The following is a 20,989-nucleotide window of genomic DNA, read 5'->3' as shown; positions in this document are numbered from 1 at the left end:
GACCTCAGTAGATATGAAGAACAGATGCGGGGGCCGGTAGGTAAAATGGATGAAGGAGGTCAAACTCCCAGTTCTAAAGTAAGTCATGGGGCTGAAACCGGTTTGGCTCAGTGGCTAGAGCGTCGGCTTGCGGACTGAAAGGTCCCAGGTTCGATTCCGGTCAAGGGCATGTACCTGGGTAGCGGGCACATCCCCAGTAGGAGATGTGCAGGAGGCAGCTGATCGATGTTTCTAACTCTCTCTCTCTCTCCCTTCCTCTCTGTAAAAAATCAATAAAATATATTTAAAAAAAAAAAAAGTAAGTCATGGGGACGTAATGTACAGCATGGTGACTATAGTGAGTAATACTGCATATTGTTTAAAAAAACAACTTTAGAAGTCTCCTATTTACAGAAATTGTGCAAAGCCATGCAGTTACCATGAACCTCGCAGGTTCCCCTACTAACGTCTTGCATTCGTGTGATGCATCTGTTCCATTGAATGAACCAATACTGATACATTATTATTAACCAAATGAATAAGCCATAGCTGACTGACATTCTCCCCTCATGTCCGTTTTCTACCCCAGGATCCCCCTGGACAGTTAGTTGTCACCTCCCCTTAGGCTCCCTGTGACAGTGAGGGTTTGTCACACTGTCTTTGCTGTCGATGGCCTGAGCAGGTTAAAGGAATACAGGCAGGCCTTTTGCCCAGTGGCCCTCTACGGCAGCGGTTCTCAACCTGTGGGTCGCGACCCCTTTGGGGGTCGAACGACCCTTTCACAGGGGTCGCCTAAGACCATTGGAAAACACATATATAATTACATATTGTTTTTGTGATTAATCACGATGCTTTAATTATGTTCAATGTGTAACAATGAAATCGGGGGTCACCACACCGTGAGGAACTGTATTAAAGGGTCGCGGCATGAGGAAGGTTGAGAACCGCTGCTCTACGGGAATTTTCTGGTGCTTTCTCATGGGTAGAGGCAGGAAAACCACAGAGGTGACCTGCCATTCTCATCACCTCACATCACAGCCCATCTTGGGTGCACCCTGTCAAGCCAACTTGTCCCTGTTGATGTTGACCTTGATCACCTGGTAGAGGTGTTTGTCAGGGGAAGTCAGGAGGCTTGGCCAGCAGGCACCCAATGGGGTCAGAGGGCTATGCCCCCAGGGTCTCCCCTACTCCCAGCCTCAGCCCTGAGACCCCCAACTCCTCCCCGCACCGCCCCCCACTGAGTGCCGTTTGGCCCATCCCACCGAAGTGAATGCCTCCTGGCTCCTTCTTCCTCACCTCTCACCTCCACCCCCACGGTGGACACCACCCAGCTTCCTAAGCCCCCAAGGAACTCCCTCCCCCCGCCCCTCCTCCTCCTCCCTCCCCCTCCTCCTCCAGCCCTGCCCCCACCACGCCCGGAGCACTGAGCCCCCTAAGCCCCGCCCAGGAGTGCCACGCCCCTCCCCCACTGAGCTCCAGCCCTGGCCCGCCACCCAGCTCCATACTTCACTTAGCATCCCTTTACTGAGCCCCCTCACCCTGCCCCCAAGCCCCTTCCCTCCCACTGAGCACTTAACCCCACCCCACCTCTCCTCCCCCTCCTCCCTTCCGGAACCTTCTATCCCACCCACCCATATAAGCTGCCTGCAGGAGCTCCTCACCCTTTCACCCAACACACCTTCACACAGAAGATTGCTCTGCCCTCCCCCGCACGTCTGGGGGACCCTGCGCCCCCTCCCCTAGTGCTCCTCAGCCCCCGCACCCAATGGCCCCCGGGCCTCCCACCTGACCTGTTCCTGCGGGTTCCTGGGAGGCCCCTTCCCCGGTCCCATGGCCCTCTCCTCCCCTGGGACCCTGAGCCTGGAGCGCCTGGACAGCCCGGACCCTGACCCCGCCGGGCAGCTGGAAGAGGAGCCGTGGCAGTCGCCCTGTGAAATCCGTGAGGCCCTTTCTCCTTCTCCCTCGCCTCCTGCCTGAGGGTCCAGCAGATCTGGGGGACATTTGCGGGCTGGAGTACGGGAGTGGCCGGGGGGCTCACAGCTGTTGGTGGGTGCAGACGGAGGCGGTGGGTGCAGATGGAGGCGGCGGCTGCATGGGTCTTAGCTCTGGACCCCTCCAAGGCCTCTCCCTTTACTGCTCGCTGTGGCTGGGGCCACGGTGGGGAGGGACCTGGCACAGGGGCCACACCAAGCTCTCTCAAGGTTGGCTCTCACCACCAGCCTTCCTGCCAGGAAGACCTTCCTTGGGGTTGGGAGGGGTGGGTGTCACTGTGGAAGGTGGGTGGGGGCCGAGCTGGGTGCTGGGCCCCTTCGCCCTTGCAGGGGGGCCAGGGGCTCCAAGGCAGAGGCTGTGGGACCATTTCCTCCCCCTGCTTGTGCCTGTCCTGTCTCCCGGACGGTGTCCAATGGCAGCTGCCCCAGACATGGACCCCGAGGCGGAGTGCAGCATGGACATCATCGTGGTGGGCTCCAGTGAGCAGTCGCCCACCCCTTCGCCCGAGGCCCGCAGAGGTGAGGGCTCCTCTGGGTGCCGGGCCCATCGCTTGGGATGCCAACCCCAGGCCTGGGTTCCAGGCTTCTCGAATATCCACACGTAGATCAGATGCTAGGGCTGGGGTAGGGAGGGCCCCACCCAGGGGCTCTCCCCACCCTCAAGCTTGGGGTGGGGGGTAACATTGCAGGAAAGGTAGGTAGAGGCCACGGGGTGGGGGTGGGAGTGGGGTCCTCTGGCTCCTGTGGCTTCAGAAAATCAACGTGTGACACTCACTTGTGGCTGTGTTTAAACGACAGGCAGGGAGAAGGAGCAAGGCCCCACTTAACTTTCTTTTCCAGATCTGATTGCATATGAAGTCAAGGTTAACCAGCGAGCCATAGAAGGTGAGTGGTCGCACACGTGCCCACACCCCCAGGTAAAGGGGATGTCAGCCAGCTCTGGCCCCGCTGGCTGCAGCCTCACACAGGCCTCCATCCAGGAAGGAGGCAGCGGGCGTAGCTGGTGCCCTGCTGCTCATCTCCCTCCGAGGGCCCCAGCCCCCATGGCTCCATTTAAGGTACACAGTTCCCTGTCTTACATTCCCGGAGTTGTGCAACCATCACCACTATCTAATTCTAGGACATTTTATCACACACACACACACCCAAAAAACCCAGCCCCAAGTCATTCCCCATTCCTCCTCACCTCCCCCTTGCACATTAGACAATCGCAAATCTACTTGTTTTCTCTGCGGCTTTGCCTATTCTGGGGTCCTTGCATTTCCATATGCAGTTCAGGATCAGCTTGTGAACTTTGGCGCGCACACACAGAAGGCAGCTGGGATTTCGAGAGGAAAGTGTAGTTCAGTTTGGGCAGGCTCATCCTTTTAACAATGTTCCATCCGATCCGTGCGTTAGGGTCACTGAAGGAGGAACGCGCGAGGCCAAAGGGGTGAGGGATTATGAATTCATTAGGTCCTCAGACGCCCTAAAATGGCGCCAGCACCCAGGGACGGGCAGTCAGGTTTGCCAGGACCGAAGGCGGGCTTTCTCTGGGCGGAGAGTTCTCTGGGCGGGTCCAGAGCCTAGGGAGGTCCTGGAGGGGAGAGATAATGGTCTTATTAGCAAGTGGAATGTGGTCTAAGCAAAAAGGGAATGTCCTTGTGACGGGGCCTAAGGGTCAGGCCCCAGGGAGGGGGTGTCCCTTCAATTATTTGATCAGACGTCACACCATGACCTGGGACACGGCTTCCCAGTTGTCCAGATTTTCCTTCCAACGGCGTTTAGTGGTTCCCGTGTAGGGGCCTTGCACCTCTTTTGTTAAGTCTCTCCCCAAGCCTGTGGCCCTGCCTGGTGGGGTCGTGACCCGTTGCCCCTTGGCTGTCCCCTTAGAGCTGTGCATCTGCTGTGGGAGCTTCCAGGTGTGCAGGCAGCACCCCCTGTTCGAGGGCGGGATGTGCTGCCCCTGCAAGGTAAGCCGGGAGCCGAGGGGCGGCTGGGGAGGCCCCCGGGAGCAGAGGGGGCACCGGCTGCTTGGCTCTCTCCCAGGACAAGTTCCGGGACTACTTCTTCCTGTACGATGAGGACGGGTACCAGTCCTACTGCTGCATCTGCTGCGCGGGGCAGACGCTGCTCATCTGCGAAAACCCCGACTGCACGCGGTGAGGCGAGGGGTGCCCGGGGGGGCCGGGTGAAGGCCAAGGACCCTGGGATAGTCCATCCTTCTCAGCCACGCACCTAAGAATGGGGGGGGGGGGGGGGCGGGGCCACAAAGGGATGACTCTCTCCAGAGCTCTCAATTTCCATCTCACACATTTCATTTGATGTCGAGCCTGGACATATGGGAGGTGGGGCGTCAAAAGACTTGTGTTTCCAATTTTTCTTTTTATTATTGTTCTCGCCAAGACGTAGCTGCTCCCCCAATCATGACGGAGGGCGGACACCCTGCACCCTTGGGGGCTGCTGGTCAGGGCGGGAGGAAGGGGGAGACAGGCAGAGGGGCATGTTCATGCCTCCTTACATGCCAACATGAGCTCCATTCATAGTCCCCTCCCCTTCAGTCCCCTGGGGCTATCCTTGCACTTGCCTTCACCCCCCCCCCATGTCCTCCCCCCCCCATCACACCGCCCCCGCCCCCCCCCCCCCCCCCCCCGCCACTGATGTTGGAAAAGCTTAACTGTGTCCCAGGCTCCAGGGTTGGGGGAAGACAGGTGGCTTAGGAGGTTCTCTGAAATCTGTCCTTGCCCATAAACAGCCCACTGTCTTCTGCAGATGGCTTGGTTCCCATCCCTCTAGGTCCCTAAGAGGGACAGCCCACCCCCCCCCCCCCCCCCCCCCCGTCCACAGTGTCACCGTCCCACTGTGTGGGTGCAGATGAACAGGGCCAACTTTGTCTTTCCCAGGAGCCCGGGTGCGGCTCTGAGAGCTCACTCCAAAGTGAGGGCAGGCTCTCCTGGGCCTGCAGGCGGCCCGTGGTGTCTGTCGGTGGCCAAAGCAAAGTCACCTCAATCACTGGCTTTCTGTGTGGCTCTAGGTGCTACTGCTTCGAGTGCGTGGACACCCTGGTGGGGCCCGGGACCTCGGGGAAAGTTCAGGCCATGAGTAACTGGGTGTGCTTCCTGTGCCTGCCCTCGCCCCGCAACGGGCTGCTGCAGCGCAGGAGGAAGTGGCGGGAGCGGCTGAAGGCCTTCTATGACCAGGATCCGGTAAGGAGCCGCTCGCTGGACAGGACGGACCGGTGCCAGGGGCCCCAGCTTTGCTGGCTTCCTCTGGCCACTAGCTGCAGGATGCCCACCTGCTCTGCTACAAGGTGACACGAAAGGCCTTTAAGCAAATGTGCTTTCTCTCTGACAGCAGGTTCCACGAGCGATGGTCTGCTTTCCAATTACGTTAGCAGGCGGTGGGGCTTGTGCCAGCCTGGGAATCAGGTGTTTGTAGCGGGCAGGAGACGGGCACAAACGCCTGGGCAGCCGGCTAGACCAGGGCCTCTCGAGGGCTGAAGTCACAGCCAGGAGCCAGGATCTAGGCAGGAGCAGTGGGCTCATCACAGTGGGATGAACTGTGACCCCAAAAAACACATCCAAGTGCTAACCCTGGTGCCTGTGAAGGTGACTTGTTTTGCAAATAGGGCCCTTGCCAATGCAATTGAGTTAAGGATCTGTGTCTCCTGGATTAGGGTGGGTCTGGAATGCAGTGACCTGTCATAGAGAGAATGGGGAGGAGACTGGAGACAGACACAGCGGGGAGGGCGGCCGTGTGGCTCTGGGGAGAGAGGTCGGAGTGTGGTCTACACGGCCAGGCCCCAAGGACTGCCAGCCCCTCAAGACGCTGGGGAGAGGCCTGGGTCAGAGTCCCCCTCAGACTCTGAGCGGGAACCAGTGATTAAAGACTTCGGCCTCCTGAGTAAATTCGTGGCCACAGTTTATTCCCATTTGTTGTGGTTGTGCTAGAAAACTAAGACAGGAGGGCGAGGGAGGGTGCTTGGCGATGCAGCAGTGGACAGGGGCCCACAGCCAGAACCGGTTCTGGGGACTTGCACACAGAATTGTCGGGCCCACCCATAGGGGGCACAGGCGGGCGTGCCGTCCCACACTCTCCCTGACACGGGCTGGGGGCATGTGTGCATTTACAACGACCTTTGCAGGTGTCTTTATGGTGCTTTTTGGAGAGCAGGCACTGGTACTCCTCATAGAACCTCCTTGGGGCCATCTAGTGGCAGAAACCGTCCATCTCAGTGTAGGACGACCCAGGCTTGCAAGTTGCAGGACTTTCCACTTTGCAAGAACATGAAGTTGACATTTGGAAACGTCCTTACGCCAGCCCAGTGCCAGGTGCAGGGGGCAGCAGCTCTGCGCCTGCAGTGCAGCCGGGGACCAGGACACGCGTCCCACAGTGTCCCTCAGTCACAGCTGCCCCTGTGCCCCATGGCCCACCTAGTGGCAGAAACTGTCCACCTCGGTGTGGGACGACCAGGCTTGCAAGTTGCAGGAGGACTTTCACTTTGCAAGAAAATGCCCACGCTCCTCTGCGTGGGCACACCTGCCCTGCCCAGGATCCCCTGCCCATTCACTCGCTGCCTGTGTGGGTGCTGTCCTGTCTGCTTGCGCCCAGGCAGGCCCTTCGTGTGGCTTGGGGTTCCCCTGCCAGCCTCCCACACAGGCAGACCCCCCCACTCAGGCCTGGTCTCGACAGTGGGCGGCTTGATTCCGTGCTTGCAGGAGGCCAGGTTCCCCCACGTGCACCTCCTGGGGGCTGGGGTCTCTGTGGGGGCTTGTTTGCCAAATGGATCAACAGTCTCCCGGGCGTCCTGGGAGGGAAGGGGAGGGCAGGCATCATCCTTTGTCTCTGGTGTGGCTTCTGGCTTCTTCGTGGCTGAGACAGGGCAGAGGCCTCGGTCGTCGGCCTGGGAGGGCCTCCCGCTAGTGACGTTCAGGGTGCTAGGTGGCTTGGGGCTGCGCTCAGAGCCCACACAGGAAGGAGAGGAATGGGGTGGAATAGGTGGCGTGTATTCAGAAGCCCCCGATGGGAGGCTCTCCCCAAGACATGCACAGGAAGTGTCCCCCACGGAACTGTCTTCCTCACACAGGAAGGCCACACCTGCCTTCCTTTCTAGCGATGGTCTGGGGAGGGTTCAGGGCAGGAGGCCCGGCCTGGGGGTGCGCAGTGAGGTCAGGGCGGGCCAGCGCCTGGGCAGGGGTGCCCCAGGTGTGCCTCTGCTCAGGGGACCCCTCTGCTGGCCAGAAGGGAGCCTCCCTGTGATTCACGGGCTCTGTAACCACTTCCGCCCAGAGCGTCGTCTTCTTTTTTTTTTTTTAATAAATAGGAGAGTCCCCTTGAGATGTATAAAACGGTGCCTGTGTGGAAGAGAGAGCCCGTCCGCGTGCTGTCCCTTTTTGGGGACATCAGGAAGGGTGAGTGTGGTGATGCGCCTGCCTATCCTGGGGTGTGTGTGGGGGGGGGGTGAGGGGGTTGTTAGAATGTTCCCAGTGTCACTTGCTGAGCACCTGGGGCGACTCCAGGGGCTGAGGCTCCCTTTGGGGGTGGGGGGAGGGTGCAGGAGCCCTGGTGCTCACTCCCTCAGGAGTCGTGCCTTGGAAAGGAAATGCAGACGTTGGCTCTCTGCCCACGGCCACCACGCACAAAGTCCACTTCAGAGACCAGCACACCCCTGGCCACCTTGCAGGGCCGCCCGCCCCTCCTGGGGCTCCCAGCACCCTCACTCGCAGTGAGCCGTCCGGCCCAGCACTGCTGCGCTCCAGCCTTGCCCGGGTGTGCCTCTCTGGACCCCCAGCTGACCGCCCCCTGCTGGTGCCGTTGGATATCACAGATTTTCTGGGCTCTGCAGCCACAAGAGTGAATGCATGGAAATACATCCCAGTCCCAGGCCAAATGGCATGGGAACCCGCCCCACTTCTGGCCTGTGCTCCCCGCCCTGAGCAGTGGTCACTGAGCCTCAAGCACCGAGTCACGCCAGGGGCTGAGACTCACGGTGGGCACAACTTCCAGCTGAAGGCACCCGGGAGCCAGGCCACGCCCCCTGCCTTCATCTCCCGCCAGGGACACATCCCCGAGCCCATTTGTAAGGTCCTTTCCGGGCTCTTCCTGTCCCCCCCCCCCCCCCCCCCGGCCACAGACTCTCCAGGGCAGGGCGGGCCGGGGCTCCAGCAGCCCACCCTCCGCGTCACTCAGCCTGGCCGGGTGCCATCTGGATTTCCTAACCCAGGGTGCGGCCGACATCGCACAATCCGCCTGACTTTCTCAAATCAGTACTCGGGGAGTTGGCTTGCTTCGCTTATGATGCAACACACCTTCATCCTTAGTCCCTCCCCAGTCCCCATCGAGTCACTGGAAAGATAAAGCTTGCTTTTTGGGTCATTTGTGGGCCTTTTGGTTCCGGTTGGGCTCAGAGTCAACGCGTTCTGTGCCCTTATTTTTCCTCACCCAGAGCTGACGAGTTTGGGCTTTTTGGAAAGTGTCTCTGGCTCAGGAAGACTGAAATATCTGGATGATGTTACCAACGTGGTGAGGAGGAACGTGAGTACAGCATGTCCATCCAAGCGCCAAGATGGAAGAGGGTGTGCATGCAGTCCCGGGTGGGGGTGTGGGCAGGGGGATGCGGACAGCCCAGGTGCTGCCCAGATGCTGCCCAGCTCTGGCCCCAGCCTGGCCGACGTGAGGGTCTCACAGGAATTGGCACTCATCCTCACAGTTGCTGGCGGTTCGCCCTGCTGTAGGAGAGATGAGAGGGGCATTTTCCTGGCCCCCACACTGGCCACAGCCCAGAGTAGAGCGATCGGCCAAACCTCCTGTTCAACTTGCTGGAATCCGAGGGGCCAGTCCCGCCACCGGTGATGGTGCTGCCCAGAGAGGGGGCGAATCCCCACCCCCCTCTAAAATGAACCTGGGCCGATTGAAAACGCCCCCCAGACATACATTTCCACCATGAAATGTCTTGGCTCCTTGAAGGCCATCTCCTGTGTCCTGGACTGAGGCCTCGGACCAAGTGCCTAACAGCATCCAGTGTGGCTGGAGCACTTCACAGCCCGAGTCCGGGGTCAGTGCACTGACGTTCCCGGGAGCCACCTGCAGGGTGACGCCTGCCACGGGCAGTCACTCGGGCTCCCAGTGACCGGGGAGGGCCAGCCCCTCTGCAGCGATGACAGGCAGCCCCGAGGGTCCCGAGGCCGATGGTGACTGACAAGGTCACTGGTGGGTCTGACCCGGTGGCCTCACTGCCCGCCTGTGGGTGCCACCGCTGGGCACACGGGAGCCTGCTGCTGGCACAGGCCGCCCACACTGCACGCGTCCCCCTGTCCCGTGTCCTGCAGGTGGAAGAGTGGGGCCCGTTTGACCTCGTGTACGGCTGCACACCCCCCCTCCGCCAGGCCTGTGACCACCCTCCGGGTAAGAGCACCCTTTGCCCCAATACCTGGGCCCTCTCATCCCAAACTCCCCCCGCCCCATGGCCCACCAACCCCCCTCTGGGAGGGCGGAATTACAAACTGACAGCATTTTATAAAAACGGCTTCATTGAGGGATCACTGATTAATATCCATGAAATGTCCACGTTCAGCAAGTACCGTGTGATGTGCTCTGACATGGGTCCCCTGTGAGGCCATTGCCCATCCCAGGCCCCTCTGACCCTGTCCTGCCCCTTCCACCTGCAAGCCCTGCCTCGTTTTAACCGCCTCTGCACCTTAAAGGCGGGCGCTGGGTGAGGCTGGGTCAGCACACTGGGTGACAGCCGGCCCTAGGGGCACAGAACTATCCTGGGCAGTAGCGGGCGCTGAGGGCCCAGACCGGCCACGCGGAACAGGTCCTTCCGCAGCCCCCACCCCTCCCTGCCCCTGCGCCCGTGCCAGCGCCGGGCAGAGCCAGACGCGCCCGATGTCCCCCAGGCTGGTACCTGTTCCAGTTCCACCGCGTCCTGCAGTACTCGCGGCCCCGGCCCGGCGGCGCACAGCCCTTCTTCTGGATGTTCGTGGACAACCTGATGCTGACCGAGGACGACCGCGTCATCGCCACACGCTTCCTGGAGGTGCGTGCAGGGGGTGGTCTCTGGACGCCAGCTAGGCCGGCCTCCTCCAGAACACTCAGCCTGGGTCTAGGGTGGCGGTTTAGGGTCTGACCCCTGAGGCCTCGGGTTTCAGGGTTCACAGGGACCCTGAGGGTCGCCTTGCCATTAGGGCATGACCCCTTCACGGTGGCCTCAGAGGGTGTCCCCTTCACACTACGCACAGGATACACCACCGGGCTCTCCACCTGTGCACATGCGCACACGCACACACGCACACACCACGTACACCACCGTATGCGGTGCACAAACGACTGGCACACACTAACATCTAATCCCACACTCACACACACACACCCCCTTCGACTGGCACACACTAACATAATCCCACACTCACACACACGCCCTCCGACTGGCACACACTAACATCTAATCCCACACACTCACACACACACCCTCCGACTGGCACACACTAACATCTAATCCCACACACTCACACACACACCCTCCGACTGGCACACACTAACATTTAATCCCACACTCACACACACACCCTCCTACTGGCACACACTAACATATAATCCCACACTCACACACACACACCCTCCTACTGGCACACACTAACATCTAATCCCACACACTCACACACACCCTCCTACTGGCACACACTAACATTTAATCCCACACTCACACACACACACCCTCCTACTGGCACACACTAACATCTAATCCCACACTCACACACACACACCCTCCTACTGGCACACACTAACATCTAATCCCACACACTCACACACACCCTCCTACTGGCACACACTAACATATAATCCCACACTCACACACACACACCCTCCTACTGGCACACACTAACATATAATCCCACACACTCACACACACCCTCCGACTGGCACACACTAACATCTAATCCCACACACTCACACACACACCCTCCGACTGGCACACACTAACATTTAATCCCACACTCACACACACACCCTCCTACTGGCACACACTAACATATAATCCCACACTCACACACACACACACACCCTCCGACTGGCACACACTAACATCTAATCCCACACACTCACACACACACCCTCCGACTGGCACACACTAACATTTAATCCCACACTCACACACACACCCTCCTACTGGCACACACTAACATATAATCCCACACTCACACACACACACACCCTCCGACTGGCACACACTAACATAATCCCACACTCACACACACGCCCTCCGACTGGCACACACTAACATCTAATCCCACACACTCACACACACACCCTCCGACTGGCACACACTAACGTGTAATCCCACACACTCACACACACACACACCCCCTCCGACTGGCACACACTAACATCTAATCCCACACTCACACACACACCCTCCGACTGGCACACACTAACATCTAATCCCACACACTCACACACACACCCTCCGACTGGCACACACTAACATCTAATCCCACACACTCACACACACACACCCTCCTACTGGCACACACTAACATTTAATCCCACACTCACACACACACCCTCCGACTGGCACACACTAACATCTAATCCCACACTCACACACACACACCCTCCTACTGGCACACACTAACATATAATCCCACACTCACACACACACACACCCTCCGACTGGCACACACTAACATCTAATCCCACACACTCACACACACCCTCCGACTGGCACACACTAACATATAATCCCACACTCACACACACACACCCTCCTACTGGCACACACTAACATATAATCCCACACTCACACACACACACACCCTCCGACTGGCACACACTAACGTCTAATCCCACACACTCACACACGCACACACCCCCTCCGACTGGCACACACTAACATCTAATCCCACACTCACACACACACCCTCCGACTGGCACACACTAACATCTAATCCCACACACTCACACACACACCCTCCGACTGGCACACACTAACATCTAATCCCACACACTCACACACACACCCTCCGACTGGCACACACTAACATCTAATCCCACACTCACACACACACACACACACACCCTCCGACTGGCACACACTAACATCTAATCCCACACTCACACACACACACACCCTCCGACTGGCACACACTAACATCTAATCCCACACTCACACACACACACACCCTCCGACTGGCACACACTAACATCTAATCCCACACTCACACACACACCCTCCGGGGCACTGACAACTGTGTTTTCTCTCCGTGTATCTGAATCCTGACCCTGAGGGCAGCCAGGACTCAGGGCCAACTCTGCCCAGGGCTGAGTCCCTCCCCACGCACAGGGCAGCCCCCGGTTGAGCCTGGTGTCCTCTCCTCACAGGGCGCGCGCTCCACATCCAAACGTAAGGCCAACAGTGCCCTTGCCGTCCTGACCCCCATCTGTCCACCCTCCAGTCTCTTGGTCACCTCCAGGGCTCTTTATGCAAATGCAGCGGCTCTGCCCACGCTGCCCCTCCTCCGTGTCCTCCCTCTCCTCCTCCTCCTCCTCTGCGTCCGGCTCATTTTCCCAGAACCAGATCCTCCCGTACGGAGGACCTCCTCTTTCCTTGTTTTAGTTTGTGTTTTGTTTCGTTTCACTTTCCTCCGTTTGACTCTGCATGGACATACCAAATGAATGAACCTGCTCCCACAGGCACAGATGCGATGAAGGAGTGCATGCGAGTGCTTGTCACTTCCACAGGTGGCCCGGTGGCCTCGGGGCGGCAGGGGCAGGGTTGTCCTGGCCCCTGCCACCTCCCCCCTGCCCGCTTTCCTGGCCCTGCCCAGGTGGCACCAGCTCTCTGGTGCAGCTCTTGTTACTTTTGTCCAAGTGCCCTGTAGCAGCTGGGATCTTCGTCTCTTCTTCTAACTGGTTTTGCCTTGCACATAGGAGGCTATTGATTGCTGTGCCTTAATTTTGCTTCTGCTGCCTGTTCGAATGACCTTCTAATTTATCGTAGTTTTCAGTAGGTTCCATTAGACTTTCTAGGTGTTTGAGCAGATCACCTGCCACTTGAGACGGTGGTTTCCTTCGAGTTTTACACCTCGGGCACCTTTCTCTTGGCTCCTGCTGCTGCCTCTGGGACAACATTGAATCACAGCAGCGGTCTTTCTTGTCCCTGACTTCCATGGAAACGCTGCCAGTGTTTCCCGGCTAAGCTGATGCTGGCCTGAGGGTGAGGTTGGTAGATTTCACTAGGCTAAGGAAGTTTCCATCGATTTCTATTTTGTGAATAATTTTATCAAAAATAGCTGGTGGATTTTGTCAAATGTTCTTTCTAATGCCAATGGAGATAATTAGATAATTTTTCTCTTTCAAGGTACTAATAAGATCCTATATAATAAAAGGGTAATATGCAAATCGACTGAACAGCAGAACAACCAGTCGCTATGACACGCACTGACCACCAGAGGACAGACGCCCAATGTAGGAGCTGCCCCCTGGTGGTCAGTGTGCTCTCAGGGCTGGCGAGTGCAGCAGTGCTGGTGGGAGCCTCTCCCACCCCCACGGCAGTGCTAAGGCCATCAGTCGGACATCCCCGAGTGCTCCCGAATTGTGAAAGGGCTCAGGCCGGGCTGAGGGACCCCCCTCCCACACCCCCCACCAGTGCACAAATGTCATGCACTGGGCCTCTAGTATAATATATTAATAGATTTCCTAATAATGAACCGTGCTTGCATTCCGGGAAAAAAATCCACTTAGTGGTGCATGATGTATAGTCTGCTAACATAACGTATTGCTGAATTTTGGGGTTTTTGCTGTGACCAGCATGAGAGAGAGAAGTATGTGGTTTTATTGTTTTGTGCCATCTTTGTTGGGTTTGGGTACCATTGTTAAGCTTGATTCATAAAAATTATTTGGAAAATTGACAGAATTCTCCTGTGAAATGGTCTGGCTTAGTTGTTCTTGCTGTTATTTTATATATATATATATATATATATATATATATATATATATATATATATATATATATTTCAATATATTTTATTGATTTTTTTTACAGAGAGGAAGGGAGAGGGATAGAGAGTTAGAAACATCAATGAGAGAGAAACATCGATCAGCTGCCTCCTGCACACCCCCCACTGGGGATGTGCCCACAACCAAGGTACATGCCCTTGACCAGAATCGAACCCGGGACCCTTGAGTCCACAGGCTGACGCTCTATCCACTGAGCCAAACTGGTTAGGGCTGTTGCTGTTATTTTTAAATGGGAGTTAGCTCTTCTGTGGGAACAGAAATCTGTGAGGATTTTTTTGGAGATCAATTTGGCAAGTTCTGTTTTCCAGTTCTGTTTTCCTAGAACATAATCCGTTTCATTTTAATTTTAAAAAGCTTTTCATGGAGTTGAGCAAGGTGGCCTCGCAATTCTTGTACTTCCCTGTCTGTACTTATTTCTCCTTCTTAACGACTCTGGGATTTTCAAAACTCTAACATGTTGCCACATAACAGCAGTCAGGTAAGCAAAAATCCTGATTTTTATTGTTTTTTTATATACATTTAATAGATCCAAATTGGTTCCAAATTAGAAGTAGCCAAAAAAGGGAACTTCTCTTATTTTACTTTTTGTAATGGACATTGTTGGCTTTGTGTATTAGCTTTCCTTAAACGCTTCATCTCACTACTCTCGTCTCTTCATTCTTAATCAACTTAGGTGTGGAAATCAACCTCTTTTTTTAAAAATTATTCTCCCAAGGATATTTTTCCACTGATTTTATTTTTAGAGCGAGTGGAAGAGAGGGGAAAGACAGAGAAACATTGATATGAGAGAAACACATCCGTAGGTTGTCTCCTGCACATGCCCTGACCAGGGCCCGGGATGGGGAGGAGCCTGCAACCAAGGTATGCCCTTGACCGGAATCGAACTCGGTACCCTTCAGTCCGCAGCTGATGCTCCATCCACTGAGCCAAACCGGCTAGGGCTTCCCTTACTTTCTATAACTGCTCCCATCTTGCTGTGGAACCTTGTCCCTGCTGGTGGCTGGGAACATCTTAACCTGCTAGCTGTAGGTACCGTTCCCGTGGGCTCCGGCCACCGGCCACTGACGGTGCAGCTGTCTCTCCTCCCAGGGTGGTGCTGATACAGGAGGAGGCTGTGTGTCCAGGGTGGTGGGGTCTGCATGGGCCTCTCTGGAGCCCCTGAGTCTGGGGAGGTAGAGTCAAGGCCACCTTTCGTTGTGTGTTGGGGGATGATGACCTCTTGCCTCAGTTTCTCCTATATGCCCCTCTCCCTTCTGAGGCTCCTCCTCCCAGTGGTGGAAGGTCTGTCCCTCCTGTTCTCTCCTCCCTTGTCCTTCCAGGGCCTTTTAGGGAGACAGTGACCCCAGGGCCGGGCGGCCACTTGCGCCGTGAAGCAGAGGCCCTTTACGATAGCCTCCTCTGCCAGCACCGCGCTCATGTCCCTGAGACACACACCCCTTGACACAAAGACCACAGACTCTTGATCTGCATGGCAGGGCGTCCCTGGGTCACATGACCCTGGGAACAAAACACCAACAACCAATTAAACGTTTTAAAATAATATCTCAGTTTCCCCTCCCTCATTAGGGATTTATAAGGAAAACTAGAGGCCCAGTGCATGAAATTCATGCATGGGTAGGGTCCCTAGGCCTGGCCAGCAATCAGGGCCGATCCAGGCCTTCTGGCTGCAGGCCAGGCCTTCCTTCGTTCCGCGCCACCCCCTGGTGGTCAGTGCACATCACAGCAAGTGATAGAACTCCAGGTTGAACTCCCAAGGGGACACTTTGCATGTTAGCCTTTTATATATAAAGGTAAGATGTGATGTGCAGCAGTGTGGACTGGGGAACGTAGACAGTCTGGGAAGACTGTTGACCCAATTCGGAGGGCCACACATGGTTCCCACAGTGGCCAAGGCCTGTGGGCCACCCCAGGGGACAGAGGCTATTGTCCAGGTCACCTGTATCCACAGCCGATGTTTCCACCCCAGACAGACCCCGTGACCATCCTGGACACCTGCGGCAGAGCCGTCCGGAACGCCGTGCATGTGTGGAGCAACATCCCGGCCGTGAAGAGGTATTTCCTGTGACACTGGCCATCAAGGAGACAGGAGTCTGAGGGGGCAGGGAGCCAGCCATGCCCAGCAGTCTCTCTGCCCAGGTCGGGACCTATGTCTGGTGGGTCTCTGAGGCAAACCCAAGAATTCTGGGCGTGCTCAAGGTCAGGGACACCCCTTCCACTTTGGGGACCTGCTCCCCAAAAGCTGTTGCACGGATGCTCCTGAGGTTCTCACCCCAGGACTTCGCAGGGTTCGGCAGCACAGCCCACCCTACACACCGGACACTCACCCCCACAGCCCGCTCACTCTCTCACCCCCACTCATTGACACACAATCACCCCCACAGCCCGCTCACTCTCACCCCCACTCATTGACACACAATCACTCACACAAGCTCCCGCACTCACACCCCCCACCCATTGACACACACTCACACAAGCTCCCGCACTCACACCCCCCACCCATTGACACACACTCACACAAGCCCATGCACACCCCTCCGCACCCACCAGACACTCTCCCGACTATTCCTGCTCCTGAGCATTCTCTCTGCTCCACCTCCTCCCGCAACACCCCCTCCCCCTGGGCCGTGTCAACCTGCTCCTCGGGCAGCCTGCTCCGGGACACCTGCCCGGGCTCCCTCTCATCCCACACGGTCCTGCCCTGGAGGGAGCAGCTGGCTCCCCCGTGGCACCCCGCCCCGGGCAGCCCCGTGTGAGTCACTGACGCACCTTCGCATCTTCGGGGGCAGCGGGTCCTGTCTCCTCCCCACAGTGGCTGCTGGAGCCTTCCCCACCCACCCCAGGCCCAGACGCTCCCCTCGCCAGGCCCACGCCTAGGATCAGTGTTAGGTGCGGCTAATGTGGGGCGGCTTTCCGGGCTGTGTTCTCCCTGAAGCCAGGACGGTCCTTCTGCGGGTGGTGCTTACGCCTGTTCTCCTGCCCTGCCCACCAGCTGGCTCCCGCCCCAGCTGGTTCCCGGAAACGGGCTGGAAGCCCCTGCTTTGAAGGGCAGGTCCGCTCAGGCTCCTGCTGTCCTAACAGGGAGGAGGGGCCCCTCACCGAAGGCAGACTTCATCGTGCTGAGAGGGTGGGCGGCTGCCAGTCAGGGGGGGTTGGTGGGGGGAGGGGGGTTGCCAGGAGGAGCCCTGCATGTTTCTGGCACCTCATCCCTGGCCTTCCAAAGTGAACCAGGGAATGTGTCTGACGGCAGTGGGGGCCTGGGAGCATGAGACCAAGTGCTGGGCGCCATGTTCACGAAGCCTGGAGTCCCAGGGGTTGCATCACATTGCAAGTTGGGGTCCGGTGCTCTCCCACCCACCTGCCCCTCAAGCAGGGTCTGCAGCACGGGCCCTGCTCAGGTCTCTCGGTCTTGGGTAGATCAGGATTCCTTGGGAAAGACTTTGTTCTCTGTGGGGTCTCTCCATCATGCCGGCTTCTCCCTGAAAGGGGGACTCCCCATGGGGGCCAAGATCTGTCCTGGGGGACCCTCGGCCTCGGCCTTTCAGCAGCTTCTCACAGGACCGAGGGAGGTGGGAGGGGTGGGGCCATCTCGTCCCCTGAGGACCAGGACATGCAAGCAGGACGGGGTGTTTATGGGAGAGACTGAATAATCTGGAGAGACCGGCACCAGCCAGCCCCCCGCCCATCGCCGGCAGCCCTGCCCTGGGAGCGCGTGGAGCTGGTGGGTGACGGGCTGCCCTCTCCCCCGCAGCAGGCATTCGGGCCAGGTGCCCCCCGAGGAGCTGTCCCAGCTGGCCCAGGACCGGCAGAGGGCACGGGCCGCTGCTGCCCCCGGGCCGGCCTCGCTGGTGAAGAAGTGTTTCCTCCCGCTGAGAGAATATTTCAAGTATTTTCAACCGAACTCACTTCCTCTTTATAAGTGAGTCATTATACCGCGAAAAGAGAAAAAAGACTTTTCTTAGAACCGAGATAACTTTCCTGATATTGTCTCCATTGTCCTCTTCAAATGATTATTTTATTTGCTTGACCTTGGATTTCCCGTGGTGGCCCCAGGCCCCTCTCCCTTTGGGTCTGGAGATGGAGCCGCCGCCCCTCCTCCCCACCCCCACCCTCCTTCCCGGGAGGGGGCGAAGTGCCCGGCGTCTCACCAGGGACAACACCCTGATGTCCCAGTGCACGTGTGCTGCTGAAAGTGTTTCTGTGTGCTGTGTGAGGAATTAAAAACACTCTTATTACGCGGGCTAGTGGTCATTTTTGGCGTTTTGATGTGTACGCACGGCCTTTATGCTGTAGGGCACGGGCTGTGGGTGAGAAAGACGAGCAGGACACGCTGCCCAGGGGCCTGTGGCAGGCGCCCCACAGGTGCAGGAGCGATGCTGTCACGCGACCACGCAACCCACTGGCAGCCACACAGCAGCCCAGGCCTCAGCAAAGTGCAGAACTCCGAGCTTGGTGAGCAAAGGGAGGGAGAAGGGATGAGGAGACAGCAGTGAGGTGGAGGCCAGATACCCTAACCCGCTGTGCAGTGTGCAGCCTTCCCATCCTTGCTGGGCTCCGCGGAGGGGAGACCCTTGCAGAGCATGGGTTCGAGCTGGAACCTAAAGGGATCTTTCCAGATCAGCCAGGAACCCCCCAAAGGGACCTAGGCTGAGGTCACTGACCACTCAGCTTGTCCTGGGCATGACGGCCAGGGCTTGGTACTACTGTTCGTGGGATGTGAGACACTTTGTGGAAGAAAGGTTGGGCTAAAATTGGATCTTTTGTTGAAGATTTTTAAAAATACGTACATTGTTAAGGAGACTAGCTGTGTCATGGCTCATTTTCTGTCAACTTGGCTGGGCCAGGCGCCCAGACATGTGTTCGAACATTGTTCTGGGTGAGATGGACATTTAAGTCGGGGGACTCCGAGTAAAGCAGACCGCCCTCCATACGGTGGGTGGGTCCCCGAACCTCATTCATATGTTGAGGTCCTAACCCCACATGAAGGTGTGAGGAGGTGAGGCCTTTGGAGCGGACTCCAAACTGAGATCAGCGCCCGAGTCAAAGAGGCACCAGCGAACCTTCCACCATGTGAGGACCACGAGAAGGGCTCCTACCTGACTGTGCTGGCTCCCCGGCCCCCCACTTCCAGCCTCCAGCGCCCTGTGTGTGGTGCTCTGTTCTAGCAGCCTGATGGGACCGAGACGATGGGCCTCATGCAAGCCACTGAAGGAACCAGGGCTGACCTCGGCGTTCTGCACCACCTGTGGGCTCCAGTGTCCTTAAAATAATCTCTCTCTCTCTCTCTCATAATGATACTAAGGGGAAGACCCAGATGCTCCCCTAGGCCCCTGCGGATGAAGCCTCCTTTTTTCCCTCCTCTTCCTGTCCCTCCTTTTCCTTCCTCTGGTTTAGAAGCTCTTGAACTAGATTATTTCCTAAAAACAATAGGATTTATTGGAAATTTTCCTGCTGTAATGTGCTCTGTGAGTCCGTTCTTGCTCTTGATATCTTCCCGGTTTGTCACAAAAACATTCCTCCTGAGGGTTTCCTGGAGGATCTCGGAACACATCTCTAACCCAGGCATGATGCTAACATGAGGGGAAATGTTTTGATCTTCACGGCGGGTGGTAGAATTCTTCTCAGGCAGGAAGCAGTCCTTGTTGGGGAAAATGTTTTGATAAGCTGAAGGCATCGGAGAAGGAGCCGGGAAACTGTCTCTCTGGCCACGCACTCAAGATATGGTGCAGACAGCTCTGCCTGAGACCAAGAGGGCGTCTGGCCTCTGAGAAGGAGGAGAGGAAATTCAGGGAAGCCAGGGGAGGAGTAGGAAGAGAAGAGAGAGAATTTATATATATATATATATATATATATATATATATATATATAGTCCTGTTGGTTTTGTTTCTCTGGAGAGCCCTGAGATACAGACGTCTTCATTGGTCAATGTGAACCTCGACAGTGGACAGGACAGTCCTGGGCTCTGAGGCAGGTCCTATGTCCAGGGGTTAATTTAGCAAGATCTGCAACGAAACCGAGGGCAGTGCACGGCAGCCCCAGAAACGCAGAGGGGGCAAGGGGACGGGTCATCCAGGCACAGATAAGACCTCCCTGGGGGTCAAGCGGTGGCTGTTCCCTGGAGGGCTGGCTCCAGGATGCTTCCACTCCAGGAACTGACGCCACAGAGTTCATCCTAATTACTGTCCACTTCCCATCAGAGTGCTCCCCGGGACAGCTTTATGCATTCAGTTCGCTCACAGATACCTGGAGATCCTCCTCTAGCTATTTAAACCCCATCCACAGAGCCCCTTTCTGGGACGCTCTGAGTTTGGCTGAAAGTGGCCCCTCTGGCTTCCACATGTACACCCAGAGCTTCAAGTCCCCGGCAGGAGCACAACCCCTACTTGGTCCCCAGGTCTGCCCAGCTATTCCTCCAGGCTGGGTTCTCTCCCCACTGCCCCCCACTGTGGTCTTTTCCCATTTGTCTCAAAGCTCTGTAATCCTTGCCCTGACCGGTTTGGCTCAGTGGATAGAGCGTCGGCCTGTGGACTGGAGGGTTCCGGGTTCGGTTCTGGTCAAGGGCATGTACCTTGGTTGCGGGCACATCCCCAGTGGGGGTGTGTGCAGGAGGTGGCTGATCGATGTTTCTAACTCTATCCCTCTCCTTTCCTCTCTGTAAAAAATCAATAAAATATATTTTAAAAAACAACAAAAAACTCTGTAATCCATGCATTAGCTCAGCTGCTTTATGAGGGACACCTTATCACTCCCCCCACTTCACAAGGGGACAATGCAGGCACAGAAGGTTAACTTTCTGAGGTCACACAGCCCCTGAATGGCAGAGCTGGGAGAGGAAGCCAGCATGCACTTCTCCAGTGGGGGGTTCTGGGGCTGGCCTTGGTCCCACTCCTGGGGCGCCCCTCCCTCCATGGCAGCTGCACTCCCTGCCACTTCACTGCCTGCTCAGGGCACAGTCTCTTCCTCCATCCAGAGTTCCCCACTCCAGTGCGCCTGGCCTTCTGGGTCTGGGGCTGCCCGGGAAGCAG

The 20,989-nt window shown here is 57.0% G+C and overlaps 1 protein-coding gene across 1 annotated transcript; it reads left to right on the top strand.

Annotated features, from left to right (window-relative positions):
- Positions 1–2,383: 2,383 nt before the first annotated feature.
- Positions 2,384–18,067, top strand: DNMT3L (DNA methyltransferase 3 like). The gene is given in 12 exon segments (XM_059685949.1): positions 2,384–2,489; positions 2,811–2,855; positions 3,843–3,922; positions 3,999–4,111; positions 4,984–5,155; positions 7,273–7,360; positions 8,395–8,483; positions 9,278–9,353; positions 9,848–9,987; positions 15,934–16,019; positions 17,716–17,855; positions 17,858–18,067. Coding segments are annotated over 12 exon segments (1,161 nt in total). The 3' UTR covers positions 17,884–18,067.
- The last annotated feature ends 2,922 nt before the right edge of the window (positions 18,068–20,989 follow it).

The sequence above is a fragment of the Myotis daubentonii genome, chromosome 3 (assembly GCF_963259705.1).
Source record: "Myotis daubentonii chromosome 3, mMyoDau2.1, whole genome shotgun sequence".
NCBI classification, from domain to species: Eukaryota; Metazoa; Chordata; class Mammalia; order Chiroptera; family Vespertilionidae; genus Myotis; species Myotis daubentonii.
This window is presented reverse-complemented; position numbering and strand designations above follow the sequence as displayed.